The sequence below is a fragment of the Lepisma saccharinum genome, chromosome 26, assembly GCF_977018435.1.
Source record: "Lepisma saccharinum chromosome 26, izLepSacc3.1, whole genome shotgun sequence".
In the NCBI taxonomy this organism is placed as follows: Eukaryota; Metazoa; Arthropoda; class Insecta; order Zygentoma; family Lepismatidae; genus Lepisma; species Lepisma saccharinum.
Genome location: NC_139254.1, coordinates 11,444,934 through 11,467,539, shown reverse-complemented (window position 1 = coordinate 11,467,539; position 22,606 = coordinate 11,444,934). Strand labels below are relative to the sequence as shown.

The 22,606-nt window shown below is 38.1% G+C and overlaps 1 protein-coding gene across 6 annotated transcripts in view; it reads left to right on the top strand.

Moving 5' to 3' along the window:
- IntS1 (integrator complex subunit 1) overlaps positions 1–22,606 on the top strand; it is a 132,847-nt gene that overhangs the window by 69,850 nt on the left and 40,391 nt on the right. For 5 of the 6 annotated variants that reach the window (XM_083112665.1, XM_083112669.1, XM_083112664.1 and 2 more), the window contains exons 17-21: positions 1,229–1,360; positions 2,842–2,998; positions 4,338–4,569; positions 6,608–6,792; positions 22,389–22,570. In XM_083112665.1, coding sequence (XP_082968791.1) covers positions 1,229–1,360; positions 2,842–2,998; positions 4,338–4,569; positions 6,608–6,792; positions 22,389–22,570 — 888 coding nt within the window. The remainder of the gene's footprint in view (positions 1–1,228; positions 1,361–2,841; positions 2,999–4,337; positions 4,570–6,607; positions 6,793–22,388; positions 22,571–22,606) is intronic. The other variant, XM_083112668.1, reaches the window with a different exon arrangement.

Below are 22,606 nucleotides of genomic sequence, written 5' to 3'. Positions count from 1 at the left end.
GAGTGATTATTTGTTTGTTTCATAATACTTAAGTACAATTTTACACAAGTTGCCTCAGCACAATGTCCAAAGTCCTGTTTCACAGTTCTTCACTAATTATGCTGGTTTGTTCTGCAGCTGTCTTTGGAAGTAACAGTAACATTTTCGAGTAACAGAAACTGTAAACTACTTATGTTATGAAATTAGTACCTGAAATTCAGTTATTTTTCCACCTAACGAGTAACTAAATTGAAAGTTAGTTGTACACTCCTGTTCACATAAAGTGTCGCTCTTTATAGAGTCAAACGGTTGAAGTATATACCAATTGATCTGAACAGAAGTTTACAATTACTATTTTTTTGCATAGAAAGTAATTTTCTTCTGTTCTATTTTTACAATTTGTTAAATCATATCCTCGCCTGAAAGAATGGATGATTTAGTGATTATTGAAATCATGAGACCATGAGAACAATCTTATTTATTGCCAAGAACCAGAATGTATCTATTCCAAGCATATTTTAATTAGAATAATTTCGACATAAGGCTAAATAATCTCCAACAATCCTCATTCAGGGTGGCGACAGACCTGGAAAACCGGGAAAAGTCAGAGAATTTGAGGTGTCAAAAAAAGTCTCGGCCACATTGTTGGCTAAAATCTGCACCATGGAGTATATTGCGACAAAATGCCACTTCAAAAATTTTAATGATAAGCACTACTCTCTGAAGGTACGAAATGTATTCATTTTTTCACATAGTATTTCAGATGCTTGCGGGAAGAACATGTGATCTTTGTTTCACCACGAAATCTTCCATTCTAGTCATAAAAGAAGAAAATGCACCGGTATTGACAAAACTACCACTTCAGCACCATCTGTACGCAGAAGTTTGAACATGACAGAGATCTTTCATTTTCTGTTATTTACTTATATACCTTCAATCGTAACAAAATTATAAGAATCACAAGTTCTAGTAAATAAAACAATCTTTCATATCGGAAAATTTTTACCTTACTGAATCTATATTAGTTGTACGGTTATCCATTGAAATTTGGTCCTATGATTTAACATGGCTTTAGAACCCTCTTAAAGGTCACATTTCAAAATCTTAGCCTGTATTTGCAAAAACAAATTACTGACTGCCAGCCAGAACACCTGGGCTAAATGATCTCGTCTGGAAATTGTGTGACAATGATGTTGAAACTGCAATATTTTTGAAACTGTCTACAAGATTATGTTGATCTCGTTTTCAGGACATGGCTCAGTTGATAGTGGAGAGAAGTACAATAATAGCAGCTGTTCTTCCATCCTATGACCGTACAACACCCAATGCTAGTGGATCTCTTCATTCTTTAATGCTCATCTTCTGGTCGTACTTGCAGAAGGTTTGTATCACTTATCACTTATACTTATTCCATTAATGCTGAATGAGGCATTGTCCTTAGTGTAAGTAAAATGGCTCATGCCAATACCAACCCTGCATATAAAAATATTTGGACACCCCTGATCTAAAATGAACATTAAAGTAGGGCCGAGCTGGTACTCTTACCAGATTCCACCGATACCGATGCTTGAAAATTGTAACAAATTAAATTTTTTCCAAAATATTGATTAATATTAATGGGTGAATATTCCACTCCAATTATAAGCAACGATTTACCATAATTTTTACTGTAAAGTATTTTTAAAATTCACTTCAGAGTATTAAAATACCTGTTCCGTAATCACAAAATACAGTATTTTTTACGCAGTATTGGTGCAAAATAAATGGCAACTTCGAATTTTGCGTAATTTCAAGGATAATCAGACTGCAAAATTATCGCATAGCATTTTTGTGAACCTGCAAAAGTGTTGCATAGCATTTTGTGAACCTGCAAAAGTGCCACATAGCATTTTTGTGAACCCCACAAAAGACGAAAGTGCTGAAAAAGTATCAGCAAGACCAACCGATACTTTCCGGTACAGCCAACAGCAAAGATTTTTTTTAGTAGGCAAATTGTAGCTATTTTCATTCTTTGTTTATACTACATCATCTGTTGCTCTGTTGATTCAAAGCACATGTTTTCCTCTTCTTATAGACATTTTTATTTCAATTCATTATCATCACATTGTGAAAAACAGACTGAATGAAAATTGTGATTACAATTTGCCTACTATTTCTTTTGCCCTTGGGTGCACCAGTGCATTAGCATAGGTATCAGCTCAACTCTACAATAAAGTGAGCAGTCTCACTTTTCATGTTTACATCCGAATAATACAGCATGTTTCAAAATTATTTGAACGAAAACATGTTTCATGAGCAATACAACATAATCACTGATCAAATATGCCATGAAATACATTTGAACACATCCTTAAGTTTTTTTGGAACTGTCCCAGTAGTTCTATATTCTGCCACCAGGTGTCAGGTTGACCAGTTGTAATATTGCTGCCGTAACTGGCGAATCTTTCTTGAACATGCTGACTACGTGGCTTATGCCACAGCTGACACATGACAGTGCAGACTTTATGTATCAGCTCGATGGAGCCCAATGCCACTTCCACCCTAATGTAAGGGAGTTCCTTAACGAGAGATTGTCACATCCCATCCATAGATTGGGCGTGCAGCTAACAATTACCGTATTGACATGTGCAGAGTAACGAAGGATACTCACATTGAGCATTTGTGAGTTAACTTCGCGATAACCATTGGCACTTAAACTTGGACAGTTACATTACACATGTGTGAAATTGCATCTTATTTTGACCATTTATGAATAAAATATAACAAGTTGAAATCGTTCAAATCATTTTGAAACATGGTGTATATGCATGCCCCTAAGTATAGCTTTTAATTCACCCCCTCTGCTTTATTTATCGTTTATAGGCCCGTGAGCCTAGAAGGGAGACCTACACTTGGACTGAGAGCCAGGACCAGATTCTAGTCACATGGAATGCCGAAGGTGAAGCCACTGAAGAATCAACGATGCATATTTTGGTCGTTCATGCTATGATTATACTTCTGACGTATGGCGAGGGGCAAGGTGAGTTTATTTGACTCTTTAACTGAGCATAATTTGTCACACTATATTTTTCTTCCAACAGTAGGCATTCTTATTTCATGTATTACAATTGTATTCATAGAATGTAGTTTTTTTTTGCATATTTGAGTTTTCAGCATATGCTACCAGTTACTCGAGAACTCTTTATACTAAACCAATATGTGGATATTTTTTGGTTGAATCCAAATTTCAAAATGTTTAATATATTTGAGTTAACTTATTCAAGATATTAGTTGTTATTGTTCATTCCATTTTAGCAAGCGATATTTCAAAAGCAATCCCCTGTTATAGTCAGATTGTCGTTCCAAAAATAATTAATTAGGGATGACCCCCGTATGAAATTTTAGCCAATACTGATAAAGTACAATATAAAATTATCATTATTCTACCAATTTGATATACAATTCCAAATGCTCCTTGAGGAATCTAAGAGCCGTGGTTGTTTAGTCGGTTGGGCATCTGACTGCAACACGGAAGACCTGGGTTCGATTTCCGGTGTGGGTGTTCCAAGGTTGGAATTTTTCCAACCTTGACCCCGTATAAAGTGGCTCTGTGGCTCAAATCAATGGGTATGTGGGGGGAGGAACAGCCGGAGCATGTCACATCACCTCTAAAATGCCCGAGATCGAGAATGTATGGGACCCTACCCCCCATATCCTCTAAGGTGCTATGTGCATGGGGAACTTTACTTTTACCTTGAAAAATCTCAATGGTTCATTGACCTCCTTAATAAATATGTTTCCAGGTGACTGCATTGCAAAAGAAGTTACATATTTCGACATTTACTTTTTTAAAGAGATTATCCATAAAAATTACAATATGGCAGAATTTTGTACTAAATTATAAGCTATTTCTAAATATATATTGCATCAGTAAAATAATTGGTAATTTTACCAATAAACCAATACACTGATACGCCTATATCGACCAATATTGACGAGTGCAAATTAATCTGTCCCATCTCTATAATTAACTTAAACGTACTGAAAATTTAATGAAAATAAGGTCAACCAGAGATGAGACTGGGTCTTTGGCATTCCATGCTACCAAGCCAGCTGCTGATTGCATTCCAAATTCCACTATTTAGATATCTGGGTATGCAGTCCACTGGATACTTCTCCATGCCACCTCCCTCCGTTGCATTTTTCTTGAAACACACTAATTTCTGGTTACTTTGATGCTAAATGTACCTACCTGCCCCATACCCTTAAAAGTGAATCTACCCCTCTAGGGTGCAAAATTACTGTGTAAGAGTTCAATTTAACTTAGTGTGCATCGTAAGTCGAATGTTGAGGTGTAACTTGTGCATTTTCCATTGTAGACTCTGATCTGTTTGACAAACTTCTTGATGCCTGGTTTCCTGAAGGAAGAGAACCGCCAAAAGCATTCCTGATGGATACTTCCGAGGAAGCCTTGTTGATTCCTGACTGGCTGAAGCTCAGGATGATTCGTTCCAACGTTGAAAGGCTTGTTGACGCGGCGTTGATTGACCTTGAAGCACACCAGCTGGTCCTCTTCATTCAGTCATTTGGGATACCAGTATCGTCAATGAGGTATTGACAGTATCCAAATTGTGGATGCTGTATTAGCACATATTTACTGAATTAAATTAATGTGGGATTTTTAGAGCAGTCAGTACAGTAGGTCGACTCAAAAGCTTTAAGAAGTCAGTGCCTAAGGACATTTTACAGAAAAGCCTGGGAATGTTATAAATATGCTCAAAAACAGTGTAAAGCCAGGGAAATTATTTTTGTGTGTGTGTCATTGGCAGGATTGTTGGAAAATGAAAACATACCTCAGTTTTTCTTCCAACTGTGTTAAAAATTTACTTTTGACAGTGTTGAAGAAACCTGTAAACTGTAGGTCCAGTCCCAATTAGCCTATCTGTGCATAAAGTGGACTTAGAAAATAATAAATGTGTGTTACCACATGACTGCATTGCAAGAGAAGCTTAGAAAATAATAAATGTGTGTTACCACATGACTGCATTGCAAGAGAAGCTGCATATTTAGACATTTATTTTTTGTAAAGTAGGGCATGGAGATTATGTGTTTATATATCCATAAAAATTATAACAAAATGATAGAAATTTTCTCTAAATTATAAGATATTTATAGGCAGTGCTCGAAAAATCTTCTTCAGAGCTAGGTGCCAGCTCTGAAAATCAGGCGCAAGGGAACCACCTACTAGCAATTGAGCATACTATAAGAAATTGAGCATCACCGTATTCAAAACATCGCTAAATCATGTGAGAAAGCTGGAAATGGAAAGGGGGGGGGGGTGTTCGGGGACAAAGAGTAAGGAATAGTTAGTGATTCTATGAAATGTTCACAACGTTGATAAAAAAAAACATTGCTGACTTTCGCTGTATTGCAATTTGAACTTAGAATCTTCAAAATTTCGTATGTGCAAACTTAGAAAAACGGCAATATTACAGCAAAAGATCACAGTCGCCAGGCTTAAATTTTTAGGCAACCTGGCGACTGGGATTTTTCGAGCCCTGTTTATAGGTGTGCATATTGGATTGGTGAGGCTGGCAGTCAGTCGGTAGGTAGGCACTCGCCCTCATGAACTGTTATGCCATGGGTTATTATTATTTTTATTTTTTATATCGGATTGGTAAAGTTTTCAGTAATATTACCAATACACTGATAGAGTACTGTTTAATAGTTTTATTCTGGGTTAAATCTTCTTAATTAAATTTCACATATGTATTTATTAAAGACAGGTAACATATTCCTTTTGATTTTGCGAAGGGGGAGTCTGAGCTTGTGACCAAAGCAATGAGCAATAGAAGAAGTATGCAACTTAGTCCATATCTCATGTGAAGCAGAAACACAGGATTAATATATATATATACCGTATGGGCCCAAATATAAGCTGCACATTTTATCCAAATTTCAATTGTGAAAAATTAGGATGCATCTTATATTCGCGACCTTATAAAAATTATGACATTTCGTCAAATCATATGCTGTTAAAAATGTGCTCATTTCTCATTTTGAAATAACGATAATAGAATTGTAGAAACTGGCCACATCACATTGTAGATATCCAGTGGGGGTGAGGGGGGGGCAGTTGTCCTCGCAGTTTTCGCCACTTTTGCCCCCGCACTATGTTAAATCTTATCTACGAAGGGAATGTACTGTCCTTGCCCCCCACCCCCCTAGTTTGGGACCCAATCGCCGCCACTAGATATCATAATGTTATCCAACAATAGCATTATTGTTTTTCGAACTGGAACAATAACATTGTTGTTAACAGAAAGCTACCTTTGAAGTAGGTATAGCACACAATTGAACCTTAATATTTCAATAATGATACTGTATTTTGTATGTACTGTATTTATGATAAAATTAAATATGTACCTACCTAATTATATTTCCCTGAATGTGCCGGCAAATGGTTACCGGTATTTTCTTTTCTTCCCTTGGCTTATATTCGGGTATCATCTTTTTTCTTTTCGCTCCTTCAAATTTTAGGGTGCGGCTTATATTCGGGCCAATATGGTATATTTAAGTATTCCAATATTGTGCTGGCAATCCAGTTATAATTGTGTATGTTAAATTTCTCCTTGTGCTATCATCGTAGCAAACTGCTTCATACGCTAGACATGGCAGTGGAGGCAGATAAGTACTCGGTTGACGAAGCCGTTTTAGATAAGACCTACATGGCCCAGCTGGTTCAAGTGCAGCATCATAGGGGCGCTACAGGAGGACAGAAATTTGTTGAAGTATTGCAGCTTAAAGAACCTAAATTGCCAGGTTTGCTACCAGGTTTATACCTTTATTTGTCGTTCTTTAGTGTTAGTTTAGTGTTAATGACTTAGTGATGGAGGTTAAAAACAAGGTATCCTCTCATTTTGAAGGGTTTAGCAAACACATTGGAGCCCTGATGTTATTTCCCCGCATGTTACGTTTTTCCACTTACTAGGATGAGGCAGTCAAACGGGAAGATTTAAAAAATTCACCAAAAATAGAGAGAGCAATTTTTTTTTTTCAACATGAATGTACTGTACATGAGTGGAAATTACTAGTGTACCTGAAAAATGTTTATTTTTTTTTAATATGGTGTCCTTGGTTTTGCACACATTGTCGGAGTCTCAGATTGATTGATTGAATTGATGTTTTAAGTTCACTTTATGCACAGTAAGGCTAATCAGGACTGGACCTACTGTTTAAAGTGGAATCCAAACCACTATGTGCCTCCACCGGGTATTGAACCTGGGACCCCTTGATTACAAGGCGACGACACTACCACTGCACCATTGGAGAGACCTCGTAGTCTCAGAGTAAATCTGCCCATGACGTTGTGAGAGGCAATCAAGCTGAAATATTTCAGGAATGGCTGGCGGGCATGGTTGGGGGTTATGAGAGTGGGGACGTGACCTTGAGCGGTAACATGGTGACGGTAAACGCTGGACGTTATGCTGACATATTGGTAACCTTTTTCCTGCCTGCCCTCGATGACTATGACCCAGATGAAGAAACACACTTCCAGCAAGATGGTTCAACTAGCTATACTGCCAGAGTGTTTATGGATGTGCTTAGACTCGCATTTCGAATTCAGCAAGAGATCCACAACATTCTGTTGGAGATGTTACGAAGCATCATGGGCTTTACTCTGAGACTCCGACAATGTGTGCAACACCAAGGAGACAATCTAACTGACACCATATTAAAAAAATGAACATTTTTCAGGTACACTAGTAATTCCCACTCATGTACAGTACATTCATGTTCAAAAAATAAATAATATTTGCTCTCTATTATTTGTGATTTTTTTTAAATCTTCCCCTTTGACTGCCTCACCCTGTATATTCAGCTAAGCAGGTCCTGGGAAAAAGCCATGTTAAATAATAGAATGTTTTACTCAAACTTGCATTTGTTGTAACTCCCATTTCCCACTTTAAATGTTTTCCCAAGCTGTGCCAATGTCATAAAATTTGCCCGAAGGCTGTTCAGTTGGCCAGCAAATTCTCCTCCCTTCCCCTATTCTTTGCTTTTGCAGCAGTTTCATTAGTGAGGGGAGGGGTAGAGGAGAAGCGTGTGAGTGAGGAGAAGAAGTGAACATGCTATATTTGCCACACCTCCCTTGACTTACATTAACGAGAGAAGGAACTTCTTATGCCGTCTGTCAAGTAGAAATCAGTTGAGCATTCTGCCTTAGGGTGGAAAAGAAGTGCACTGTTGCAAGGCTGTTAGTTGCTAATTTCCATTTCCAATATAAAATTGTCATTGTTCCATGAAGAACCTGAATAGTTTATTTACCCCTTTAATTAATCTGTACATCCAAGTAACTACAATGGATTTGACTTTGAAAAAATACACTATGTATTCATACATTTATTTACAAAATCACAGGACATACATTTATTTAAAAAAATAGCAGAATGGAAGAATTTTGCACTAAATTACAGGCTATATGTAAAAGAATTGTATCAGTAAATTTGCTGATAGATGAACCAATATGCCTACATCAGGTGGTACTGATTCTGATTAATATGTTCTATTCCTAACAAATCTTTTCACAGAGTACAGAAAACTCCAAATTTTGCACATGCAGTTCAATATGAAACTTGTAGCATTTAGAACGTTCAGATGCTATTAAAATTCTTACCATGTCTTTTGAAACAGACTGTTGTTGATTATAAAGATCACATCTTCAATATTTCTCTGAGTCGGCAATTATGATATGTTCTTCACATAAACCCATAGGAAGAAGTTTAGTAGTATATTGCCTGGTAAACAGAGAGGTCCAATGGATGCTATTGCCATCTGGTGAGGATTAACCAAACTTTGAGAGCTTCTGCAACATCTTGTTTCATTTCTGCACAGTAATGGTGCATCTTTATGGACACACATTCATCAGTAATGGAAAAAATTTTCAACACATTACTCAAACCTATAGCCTCTCTCCCACCATTGGCCTGATATGTTTGAAATAAAATAAACAAGACAATAAAAAGGTAAAGTGTTCCCCTGTGCATAGCACCACGCCATGAAGGCGTATAGGGGGTGTGGGGGTAATGCCCCACACTTTCTTGATCCGGTCGTGAGTGGGGGTGATGTGATCAGCATCACACCCCTGACCACCTTTACCCCCCAGGGTTTCCCCCAGGTACCCATGTTATTCGACGCTGGGTGGGCGCCGCCAATAAAAAATATGTCTTTCTTTCTCAATATTTTTTTTAAGAATTGTACTGCTTTGGAACTAAAGCTTTTTTATTTATGCTTATGATGTCAATAGATTGTTTTTAATCTCCATTAAATAGTTTCGTTAAATCAGTATGTAGCTGTAGGTTTCGTTTTTATTGTATGAGATGTTATGCCAATTTCTGTGTTCTATATGTGCTCATATTTTGCATGTTTATTTTGTTTTTTCATTCTAAATTTAGTTTGACAAACTACTTTTCAGACATTCTCATTTTCTGGTAATGTATATGATATACTTCATGTATATTGGCTTTTTGATCATTATCTTTTTACAATGGTAGATTTTGTAGTCCTGCATTTTTCAAGGGACCAAAATTAAGAACTTAAACTACAGGAAAATAAAAACTCTAGGATAATTTTGAAAGCAAGCTACTTTATCAGGACTACAAAGATGTAAAATCTGGAAACATAAAATTGGGATTCCACTATATTAAGATGTCGTTTGTTTAAACATTCTTTAATTCTGATATTCATTGTTGTTATTGTGTTGATGCATAAGTTTGTAGCGTTTGTGTCTGGTATGGCAACACTGCGGTGTTAGGAGTTTGTTTGTTTATCGTTTAATGTTCATCAATTGGAGTGGTGTTGTTGTGCTTGTGAATATGTATTGATTTTTACAGATTTGAAGAAAGACTGTGTTATTTATGGGCTAAAGAACAATAAGTGTCCGGTGGTAAAAAAAAAAATTCCGACATATTCTTCTGTCTGAGTTTAACATAAGGGCAAAGGCAGCGGAGGCAGCTCAAAACATTTGTCCCTTGTATGGGGAGAATGCCAACGTGGAAAGCAGGGCAAGAAAATTGTTTTGTCATTTCAGAGAGGGCATTCTTGACTTAAGCATTTCTCCACGTTCAGGAAGACCATCGAGCTTTAATGAAGACAGCTTAAATGCTTTAATCCACGAGGATGCACATCAGTCGACTCGAGTTATGACGGTTTGTAGTCATAATTTCCTTGGTGATGAAACGTGAGCCAGCTGCAGTAATATTCTTATGGTTGGAAAACTAACCTAACCTGTAAAGATTGCTTGTCCGTGCTGTGATTGCATACGTAACTCGGAGAAATTCCCGAGAGAGGGCAGCTGCTTACGGGGATAAATTGAGCTGGAAGCCAAAGTTACAAATTTAACCGCTAGAGATCGCTCTTTGTGTTAATTTAAAAAGGGAACAAATACTAGTTGAATTAGTATTAAACATTATTAAACTTTGTGTAGAAATTTCAGTTTATTCATTAGAAACTTAACTACCATCAAATATTTATTATTAAATTCGCGTGAATATTTTTTAATCTAATTGTCGCTCGATGAGGGACATTTTGACTAATCAGTTAGAAACAGTAGTGTTCAGAAACTCGGAGGCGGAAGTGATAAAAAAAAAGGGAAAAAGGGGCATCAAATATCTAATATTCTAATAATAAGGTTTTAAAGATTGGATATAAGTATTTGTTAATTATGCCTTAACACACACGCACGCACTCCTGTCGTAGTTAGAAACCTGTGGATGTTAAAGTGATTTAAGTGTGAACGTGTGATAGTGTTTGGTCATCAGGTGTTCGGAAACTGCGTCAGGCGTGGAGGAAACAATGAACGCACTCAAAAAAATGGAGGTAAAAGTTGTTGGTCGACAAGAAAACGGCGCAACAGAATTGGGTGGTTTGGCACGGTAATGATCGAAAAAGGAGATCGAAAAAGTACTCGTGACCATCAAAATGGGAATCCAGATGGATTGTGATGATTTAAGCAGTGAGTAACGACTGCAAGGACTGTGAAAGGTGACAGAGGAGAGTCCGCCCACGAGGTAAGGCCTTTGTTTTTCCAAGTGCAACGACGATCGAAAAGAGGAATCGACGTCGGGTGAAATTACTTTCATGTTTGTCGCGACGAAAGAATATAAAATAAACGCCACGTACTATTACTAATTATAGTACTAACTGTCAATCGTGTCATTCACGATACTGGTACGCATTATTAAGTTCAAATCCAGACGTGCATGTGGCTCAACGGAAGCCGCCATATTGACCAGAGAAAGGATATCCTTCGTCGAGGAAATTCACTTCAAGTAGATCGAAATTAAACTACGTATAAAATGTTCCGCAGTGAGTAACTGAAGAATCGGAACAGAAATCAGTATCATTTTGTTCGTACGTTAAAGTGACGTCACGCATGCATTTCTTCGCGTTGTTCGAGCACGAACAATTGGCACCAAAGCTGTTGGGTTAGGGTAATGTCTAGTGCACGGACAGTTCAGATATAAATAGCTATTAAAAGGAACTATTGACTTTGGATACATATTGAAACCCACTTTCACGTGATATGAGGTCATTTGTAATTTTCAGTTTGTGCGTGTATTGTGTAGTTAAGCTAGGTGCACCAGCTGGTCGGTCAGAACATAAAAATATGTTTGACATTTAAATATAACTTCAGTCTATTTATGAAAAAGAGGTACCTCAGGTGTTCTTTCTTTTGATGTCATTAGTACGTTAAAATTAACGTCATAGTTGTTAAGTCGAGAATTAATTACACGCAAATTGTTTATTCGGTATCAAAAGTCTGTCACTTAAAATAATTGCAACATTTGGTGTAAACTCGCATTCGTCACTAATTTGAATAAAGTATTGAACGTTCCTGTGAGTTAGATTTCACCCAGATACACATGAATGATGTCTAGTTTGTAAGTAGTGAATGTTTACTAACTATGAAACCTCTTTCAGGTGAGAGAGATGTCAGAATGTTTGTTTGGCATTAGGGACATGTATCCAGCGTGATATGGAACTTGTTATATTTCGTAAACCAAAGGTGTGTTGGTGAATTGACATATTCACGTCTTGCCACAAATTGATTTCTCAGATTTGTCAAGCATAACACAGGGAAAGGGCGCGAGTGCCAAGTAAGGGATTTTTAGTAACTACTTTGCGTTACTGCTTAATACAGGATGTTTTCCATCAGATTGGCTAATTTCTGAATCTCTTATTTTTCATTTTAAATCAGAGTCAATTTGAAACTTGGTTGTACTATTTCTTTCTAGCAAGGATTGACTTATTGAGACCAAACAATTGTCGCCGGCGCGACCGTACGGTAATTCTATGATGTGAGAGGGAATTGATAGTGAGAAAGTTAAGTGGTTGGAATCTTGGATGTGGTAGATGTGGATGTGATAAATAATCTCACAGAATAGATAGGCTTAGGCAACCCCGCTCAAGCGGACCGTATCATAAGATTATGAGACTTAATTTGCTGAGTTCTCATAGTCTTGCTTGCTGGAGGGATAGTTAATTTCAGGGTGGAATTTGAGGGAATTTTGAATTCTACAAATTCTTGCTTCCATTGTTAAAATGGGTACGGAAGAAGGTCCGGTGACTTTAGAGTCACTTTTGGCGTTCATGAAACTTAGTGAGCAGAGGTCAAAGGAAAATAATGACCAGCTGAAAACTGAGTTGACAAGCAGGTTTGCCAAAACTGCGGAGACGGTTAGGGCCGAGCTTAATATTCTCAATGGAGAATTAAAAGCGGACATAGCTGAGCTTCAGAGAAGCACAAATGAGAATGTTGCAGAACTTAGGCAAAGGGGGGAAGATCTACGATTAAGTCTGTCTCAATATAGGGTTGAATGTATGACGAGAGCTGAAGCCGTGGAGAGAAAATATGATGTTTTGTCGGACAAGCTAGAATCTGAAGTGCAAGGGGTGTATAAGGTGGTGGAACAGTTGAAAGTAGATCAGGTGGAACAGATTAGGAATTGGGGGGAGCGATTGGAGATAAAAGTGCAGGAGTGTACAGATGTGAAGAAGAGTGGGTTGGTACGAGAAGGTTCGGATCGACAGATACCACTAGATGTTCGTGTTAGGGAGGTGAATTCCATAAAAAAGGAAGACTCTTCTCTTGGCTTTGTTGATTTTGAGGGCCAATCTCATTTGGAGGGGGAAGTAGTTTCGTCAAGTATCTTGTCAACATTGAAAGCGTTGGAGACAACAATGTCTACCTTAGTAAATGCAATGTCTAAATGGGAAGTTAAGCCGAATGTGGGTGGTAACAGTAGTCAGAAGAAGGAAATAATAGTTGGTGATAATAGGGAATCGTTTCAGGAAAATGTTGTGGGTCATAAGAGGGGTAGGGCAGATAAAGCCACTTCTACCGAAAGCTCATGGTCGGATGGTTTTCTGGGCTCACATAAGAGAGTAAAAAATGTACGTTCTAGAACATCTAGTGCAGGTTCTTCAGACGAGATTGGAAAGATATCCTTAAGGGATGAGGGTTGCAAAAAGAAGGGCTATCTTAAAACAAGACACAAGAGAAATAAATGTAGGTATACAAAAGAGCAAGATTCTAAGGAGAGTCTAGGTCAGGGAGATAAGGTGGGTTTGAAAGAGGACCAAAAGGTCAGCTCTCACCATTCAAAGGTGTTAACGGTTAAGCCACAGGATCTTTTGAAATTTCCTAAATTTGATGGGTTAATCACTGATGTGACACCTACCGAGTTCATAGAGAAGGTTGAAGAGCTTCTGGAACTGTATGGGATAGATGAACCTGCTTACCTCCAATATGTACCTAAACTATTAACGGAAAGTGCTAAATTATGGTATAATAATAGAAAGTTAGAATTAGACACTTACGTCTCATTCAAAGCGGAGTTCATAGCTCATTATGAGAGCTCTCGTTGGCGGAGTTCGTGCCTAGCCAAAATATTGAACTCGCCGTATGTTAGGTCTTCGGATGATACAGTGCTGCATTTTTTCTCTAAAAACTTTAAGTTATTGAGATCAATACAGCCAAAAGCTGAGGAATCGCATATTATTGCTCAAGTGGGTACCTTGTTACCATACCGATTGCGAGAGCATTTTGTCATGCAAATAGATGTGAGCACGTTTTCTGATGCAATCCACGTGATTGAAAATTTTGAATCATTGAAGGAAGTAGGGTCAAAGAGGGAGCTCACTCTTGGTCAAAAACCAAAAACCTTCAAAGGAGGGATAAATAAGGTATCGGTGTCTGTCCCAGGTTTGGAGAAATCGCCTCCAAGCGAGAATAGTGACTCGAAGGGGACATCGAACAAAAACGATAGCAATAACAGGTTACGCTCTAGTCCAAAAAGCTTCAGACGATTGCGAAATAAAGGGCGTTCTTCGGATGGTACAAGTTCGGGAAATGGCGAACAACTCATGCCGTAGGGGGTGACATGAGTTGGTTTTGGAATGATCCTCCTGTTAACCAGGTCTCTGTGACGGATAAGGCTAGTCTCGGTGAGAGTGAAAAATCCTTTAAACCGGTTCTGGAAGGTAAACAGTTACTAGGGGACAGTTTGATGGTCAGGTTAGCAGAAAAATTTGGGGGCTATCATGTGAATTTTGAAAATGGTGGTGTGAGGAGGATAGGGTTGTCAGTGAGTGGACAGACGAGCGAGCAACTAAATGAACGACTTAAAACATGTACGAAGTTAGCTGACTCTGTCGTGGTAATGATAGGCACTAACAATGTCATGAAGTTTATGTCTGTGGATAAAATTAAACGTGATCTTACTGAGACGTTAAATTTACTTAAGGCCAGAACTAAAGAAATCCATTGGATCACTTTACCTGCTATACCGCGGACAATGTTAGTTGAGTCAACGTATGGTAGAATGAGGTGGGAACAAGTGAATAAACATATTCTTTCGTTCCATAATGGGGATTCAGTAAAGGTCTACGATATTACACATATATTCTTTGATGAAAAGGGGAACATTAAGATGGAATTATTTGAGGAATTCCTTGGAAATCCCTCTAAAGGAAGAGTCGATAAGGTTCATTGGAATAGGGAAGGAATGATCAGGGTCTTGGCTTATCTTAAGCAAAAGGGAGTCTTTTCGGGGCTAGGTCATTTCGTATCTAATCAAGGAAATTCAAACTACGGAACTAGAACTGCTAAGAGAGAAGGTGTGACCAACAGTAACAGTGGCCAACATCCTTCGGGAAACTGGGCAGGAACTCTTACCAGCAAGCAGGGGGTGAGAGGAAATTGAATAATCCTGCTATTTATTATGTAAATATTATGAATGAATTTAGTGAAGAAGATTGGGGGGAATCAGTTGGTGTAGAAGTACCCATGAATACAAATTTTAATAACAGGGCTTCTGCGATGGTGGAGGTTCAAATATTTGATCAAAAGTATAAGGCCTTGTGTGATACAGGCGCCGAGGTCAGCGTCTTGGCATTTGACGTTTGGAAAGGGATATCTTCCGTGATATCCAGGCCAAGGCTAGAATCTTCGCGTAACATAAAATTGGTGGATTATACAGGTTCTAAATCAAAGGTTGTAGAAGGTATCACGCAAATGAAGATTGATCTAGGGGGATATAATCTTTATGTGCAGTTTTTAGTTGTCAAGAAGTTAAATGTAGATTTGATTTTGGGTCTTGATGTAATTTACAATCTTCAAGGGGAGTTAAATTTTGATCGAAATGCGTTTTTCTATAATACGCCTAACGGTCGCGTTTTTCAAAGGTTTATGCCTTTAGAGCAAGTGGATCTCCCACTGGGGGATATAAGTGTAGGGGAACTAACAATTGAACCAGAGATGGGTGAAAATAGGGCAATTGATTTTGCGCAAAAATTTGATCACGATTGTTGTCTAAATGAACATGAAAAGACTCTGTTCACAAACGTGTTAAAAACTTACATGGTCATGTTTTCAGACAAGCCAGGGCTATGTACCGAATATACACATAAAATGGAACTAGATACGGATCAGCCGGTTGTGGCGAAAAACTACCCCATACCCATGGCATATCGCGAAAGGGTTAGGGACCAACTTCGACGAATGTTGGATTGGGATGTAATAGAGTTATCCGATTCAGAGTACCATTCTCCGCTTCTGGTGGTTCCGAAACCGAATGGGGATATCCGGTTGTGCGTAGATTTGAAGAAATTAAATCAACATGTAAGACTCAAACAATTGGCTCCTTTGAAAGTAGATGAGTTGCTATCGTCTTTTCAAGATTGTACGTTTCTAACATCTCTAGACATGGGCAACGCATATTGGCAAGTTCCGTTGGACGTAAATAGTCGGAAATATACAGCGTTTTCCTTTGAGGGAGTTCTGTATCAATTTAAGCGGGTCGTCTTTGGATCCATCAATGGTACAGCAGTCTTTGTAGATGTTATGAATCGAATTTTAGGACCATATTCTGATTTTGTGGTAGTATATGTCGACGACATCATCGTGAAGTCAAGGGACTTTGAGTCACATTTGGAACATGTGAGATTAGTTCTAGACAGATTGCATAAGGCTGGCTTCACTTTGAAGATCGACAAATGTAAGTTCGTAGTTCAGGAGTTGAAATTCCTTGGACACCTAGTCAGTACGCGAGGGTATAAGAAGGATCCTACGTACGTTGAGAGCGTGCTTAGTTTGAGTAGGCCGACGAATTTAAAGCAATTACAGAGAGTTTTGGGTTGTTTTAATTGTTTGTCTAAGTATATACAAAACTTCGCCTCGACGGCCAGTCCACTTTATGAGTTGTTGAAGCAAAAAACTAAATGGAAGTGGACTGAAGGAGCTGAAGAAGCATTTGAAAAACTAAAGGTCTTAGTAGCACAGAATGTGACTCTAAATTATCCTGATTTTAACAAAATGTTATATATCCAAACCGATGCATCTCTAATTGGCGTAGGTGGATATTGTTATCAATTAGAGGAAGGAGATGTTAAACCGCTGGGGTTTGTGAGCCGATTGCTCAGACCTTTTGAAAAAGCGTACACCTCCACAGAAATAGAGGTACTAGCAATATTGTACACGATTAGTAAATTTGCCACTTATCTTAAAGGTAGAAAGTTTGTTATTGTTACGGATCACAAATCACTTACATGGCTCGAATCTGCTCATTCGTGGAATGCGAGACTAACTCGTTGGTTCCTGCAAATCCAGCAGTACTCCTTCGAAGTCAAATATTGTAAGGGATCCGATAACATATTAGCTGACATCCTCAGTCGAAACTTTCCCAACATGCCGGATTCATGTTATATGATTAACGCTGTTACAGCTATGAATTTAGATCAGAAACTATTTTCAGTTGAGGAGTTGATTACGTCCCAATCGAACGATGTTGCGCTCAGGGAAATAATTGATCACTTAAAAGGGAAGAAAGGTGAAGGAAGTTCTAGGTCTAGATTATGGGATCAGACTTATTGTCTACATAATGAGGTGCTGGTTATCAGAGATTTTCATGTCGCATCCAAGATTCGTGTCTGCGTGCCGGTGAGTTTGATTGGTACAGTTTTGTTTCATTATCACGACACTCTGGGACATTTTGGGGCAGCTAAGACTCTAACCAGTATATATCAGTCTTTATTCTGGAAAGGAATGAAGTCGGATGTGAAATCCTACGTCAAAGATTGTGAAGTCTGTCTACGAACTAAACCTAATAAACACCCCTCCAGATTTGTAGCCAGGATACATGTCTCGGATCGGCCGGGGGAAGATTTGTTTGTAGATTTGCAAGGGCCGTTCGCATCTGGACCAAAAAGAGAAAGATTCCTGTTCACAATTTTAGATTCTGCTTCTCGGTATCTTGTGGCGTATCCCGTAGTTAACAGCAATGCAAAAACAATAATAAACAAGATAGTAAACAGTTATTTTGTTCATTTGGGGGTCCCGAATCGCATCTTTTCAGACAATGGGCCTCAATTCAAATCGAAACTCTTTCAAGACACTATGAAATCTTGGGGGGTTGCAATTGTATATATTCCGGTATATCATCCTAGCTCAAATATGGTTGAAAGGTATCATGCCGAATTGAATAGGCTGATGCGAGTTTTGTGTTCAGACAATCATGCCAAGTGGCCGGAAAAGGTATCACAAGCTCTGTTTCTTCTAAACGGTTCCATTTCCTCACAAACTGGGTATTCCCCAGAGGAATTAAGATTGAACTTGAACAAGAGCTTGATGGCTGTGGCATTGAAAGATCTGTTTCAGGATGACATTCCGTGGGATAAAAAATTAATCATGGCAAATCTTGCTAGCATTGGCAAACGGAGAGATAAACTCCAGAAACTTAATCAGAAAGGGATTAATCATTCTAAAATTGCCAGAGGGGATCTTGTTTTCATAAGGAATCATGCTCTCGGTAATTTGGGTAATAAAGTAATAAGAAAATATTGTGATTTGTTTCTGGGTCCTTATTTGTGTGTTGATAACAGTCAAGATTCAACATTGACATTGGTAGATTGTGTTACCGGCGAGAGAGTTGAAAACCAATCTGTGGAAAACTGCAAGCTGTGGAAATGTACACAGCAAAAGCAAATGCAATGGATCACAAAAATGTTAAATTCGGGTTATATCAAAGATGATCAGGTTAATCCTAACTTGACAGACTCACAGGCTTAGAGGTTCTGTGGGAAGTGAGGCAAAATGAGGGGCGAAGCGGCGGGAAGTCAGATCTCTCAACTGACTCTTGTGGGCCAAGTGAAATCTTTACCGCGGCGGATATGAAAATCAAGTAGGAAAGATTACGCGGCGGGCTGGCACAGAGTTAGATGACCTGTCACCTCGCTTCTTGGTTCTTCAGTAGTCTCTAAAGTCGTTAGTCAGACAAGCATTTGGGATCTCTCTCACTTTGGAGGTGGGACTAATGTGAACTGTGTTGTAATAAAATGTTGTAAATAGTGTACAGAATATGAGTGTATGTCTATACTTAGGTAAAGTGAAAATTATTTATTTGTAATATGTGGTGTGAAAGCTGTGTTGGGATACAGTTAGGGGGTGCAATGGGTTTGGCCCATGTTGAGCGCCATTTATGACGGTTTGTAGTCATAATTTCCTTGGTGATGAAACGTGAGCCAGCTGCAGTAATATTCTTATGGTTGGAAAACTAACCTAACCTGTAAAGATTGCTTGTCCGTGCTGTGATTGCATACGTAACTCGGAGAAATTCCCGAGAGAGGGCAGCTGCTTACGGGGATAAATTGAGCTGGAAGCCAAAGTTACAAATTTAACCGCTAGAGATCGCTCTTTGTGTTAATTTAAAAAGGGAACAAATACTAGTTGAATTAGTATTAAACATTATTAAACTTTGTGTAGAAATTTCAGTTTATTCATTAGAAACTTAACTACCATCAAATATTTATTATTAAATTCGCGTGAATATTTTTTAATCTAATTGTCGCTCGATGAGGGACATTTTGACTAATCAGTTAGAAACAGTAGTGTTCAGAAACTCGGAGGCGGAAGTGATAAAAAAAAAAGGGAAAAAGGGGCATCAAATATCTAATATTCTAATAATAAGGTTTTAAAGATTGGATATAAGTATTTGTTAATTATGCCTTAACACACACGCACGCACTCCTGTCGTAGTTAGAAACCTGTGGATGTTAAAGTGATTTAAGTGTGAACGTGTGATAGTGTTTGGTCATCAGGTGTTCGGAAACTGCGTCAGGCGTGGAGGAAACAATGAACGCACTCAAAAAAATGGAGGTAAAAGTTGTTGGTCGACAAGAAAACGGCGCAACAGAATTGGGTGGTTTGGCACGGTAATGATCGAAAAAGGAGATCGAAAAAGTACTCGTGACCATCAAAATGGGAATCCAGATGGATTGTGATGATTTAAGCAGTGAGTAACGACTGCAAGGACTGTGAAAGGTGACAGAGGAGAGTCCGCCCACGAGGTAAGGCCTTTGTTTTTCCAAGTGCAACGACGATCGAAAAGAGGAATCGACGTCGGGTGAAATTACTTTCATGTTTGTCGCGACGAAAGAATATAAAATAAACGCCACGTACTATTACTAATTATAGTACTAACTGTCAATCGTGTCATTCACGATACTGGTACGCATTATTAAGTTCAAATCCAGACGTGCATGTGGCTCAACGGAAGCCGCCATATTGACCAGAGAAAGGATATCCTTCGTCGAGGAAATTCACTTCAAGTAGATCGAAATTAAACTACGTATAAAATGTTCCGCAGTGAGTAACTGAAGAATCGGAACAGAAATCAGTATCATTTTGTTCGTACGTTAAAGTGACGTCACGCATGCATTTCTTCGCGTTGTTCGAGCACGAACAATTGGCACCAAAGCTGTTGGGTTAGGGTAATGTCTAGTGCACGGACAGTTCAGATATAAATAGCTATTAAAAGGAACTATTGACTTTGGATACATATTGAAACCCACTTTCACGTGATATGAGGTCATTTGTAATTTTCAGTTTGTGCGTGTATTGTGTAGTTAAGCTAGGTGCACCAGCTGGTCGGTCAGAACATAAAAATATGTTTGACATTTAAATATAACTTCAGTCTATTTATGAAAAAGAGGTACCTCAGGTGTTCTTTCTTTTGATGTCATTAGTACGTTAAAATTAACGTCATAGTTGTTAAGTCGAGAATTAATTACACGCAAATTGTTTATTCGGTATCAAAAGTCTGTCACTTAAAATAATTGCAACATTTGGTGTAAACTCGCATTCGTCACTAATTTGAATAAAGTATTGAACGTTCCTGTGAGTTAGATTTCACCCAGATACACATGAATGATGTCTAGTTTGTAAGTAGTGAATGTTTACTAACTATGAAACCTCTTTCAGGTGAGAGAGATGTCAGAATGTTTGTTTGGCATTAGGGACATGTATCCAGCGTGATATGGAACTTGTTATATTTCGTAAACCAAAGGTGTGTTGGTGAATTGACATATTCACGTCTTGCCACAAATTGATTTCTCAGATTTGTCAAGCATAACACAGGGAAAGGGCGCGAGTGCCAAGTAAGGGATTTTTAGTAACTACTTTGCGTTACTGCTTAATACAGGATGTTTTCCATCAGATTGGCTAATTTCTGAATCTCTTATTTTTCATTTTAAATCAGAGTCAATTTGAAACTTGGTTGTACTATTTCTTTCTAGCAAGGATTGACTTATTGAGACCAAACAATTGTCGCCGGCGCGACCGTACGGTAATTCTATGATGTGAGAGGGAATTGATAGTGAGAAAGTTAAGTGGTTGGAATCTTGGATGTGGTAGATGTGGATGTGATAAATAATCTCACAGAATAGATAGGCTTAGGCAACCCCGCTCAAGCGGACCGTATCATAGAGTATTAGCAAATGTGACGAACTGTGACCATTCAACCATAATGTGATATTTGAGTTCCATGGGTAAGATTCAGGATACCGCACGGCTTAAATGAAAACAACCAAATCAGCGAGTAGGCCAGGAAGACAGCATTAAGTGCTTTGACACGATAATGCACACCCACACTCCACTAACATGACAAAAGCTGCTATCCAGGAGCTTCGTTGGGTAGTTATTCAGCTGTCAATCGATCAATCTACAAGGAAGCTTCTTCGATGACAAAAATGCTCTTCAAACTTGACTTGATAACGCTTTTAACCCTGAATCAGCTGATTTCTTTAGGTGTTGAATTGAAAAACTGCCCCAGCGTTGGTAGACAGTCATACACAATGAACGAAAATATATTACTGATTAATTTATGTCTTTTGTTCATCTCAAATTAGTATCAAATAAAAATAGTTTTGCCAAGGTTGAAAAGAACGCTATGAACTTATGCATCAACCCAATACATTTTTTCCATTGGTTTTGAAAATATTGCAATTACAAGGAACAATGGAACCTGTACTTGTAAGTTCTTGGCTTCACATCTCCCGACAGTGTACAGTCGAACCCTGATTTTACTTTCTTCAATTTTACATTTTTTCACATATTGATAGTCCCAACATAGCAAAACTTTATAAAAAGAAATCCTAGATTCTAAATTTTCCCGCATTTTAAGTTTTTTTCAGCTTGATCCCCTGAGAAACATAAAATCGAGGTTCCACTGTGAATACTTCATCTTTCTAGATCCAGTAAGGAAATATTTAACACAAATTTCCATGATTTTAATAACAGATAGGATTTTAAAAAGCACTAAATTTGGAACTGTGGAATGGAGTTGTTGTTAGGGAAATAGAAACAATTAATGGATTGTAATTTTTAGCATACAAGTCATGAAAAGTATAACAATGAATTCTCACTAATATATTTTTGCACTGTGAATATTAGGATAATATCAATACAAGAAACTATTGGTTCAAATTTTATAACTCATATATTTCTTTTTTTGGAGAGATATGCAGTAATGGCATTTAACCATTTTGATAATTGTTAATTTTCTGGTTTACATATATTTTTCTTCTCCTCCCAGAGGTGAAACCAATATCCCAGCCTTCGCTACGTAAGACACTTTCTGTTCTTCTTCCATTAACCGAGGAAGGTGCAAGTCGTACAGTTATTCCGACAATACTAGAACAGCTGTTTGAAGTCACAAATGGTTCTGCATCATGGACACCAACAGAGAAACATAATTCATTTAGAACACTCCAAAAGGTATGTACTTTCTGAATTCCTGTAATACCGTCATTG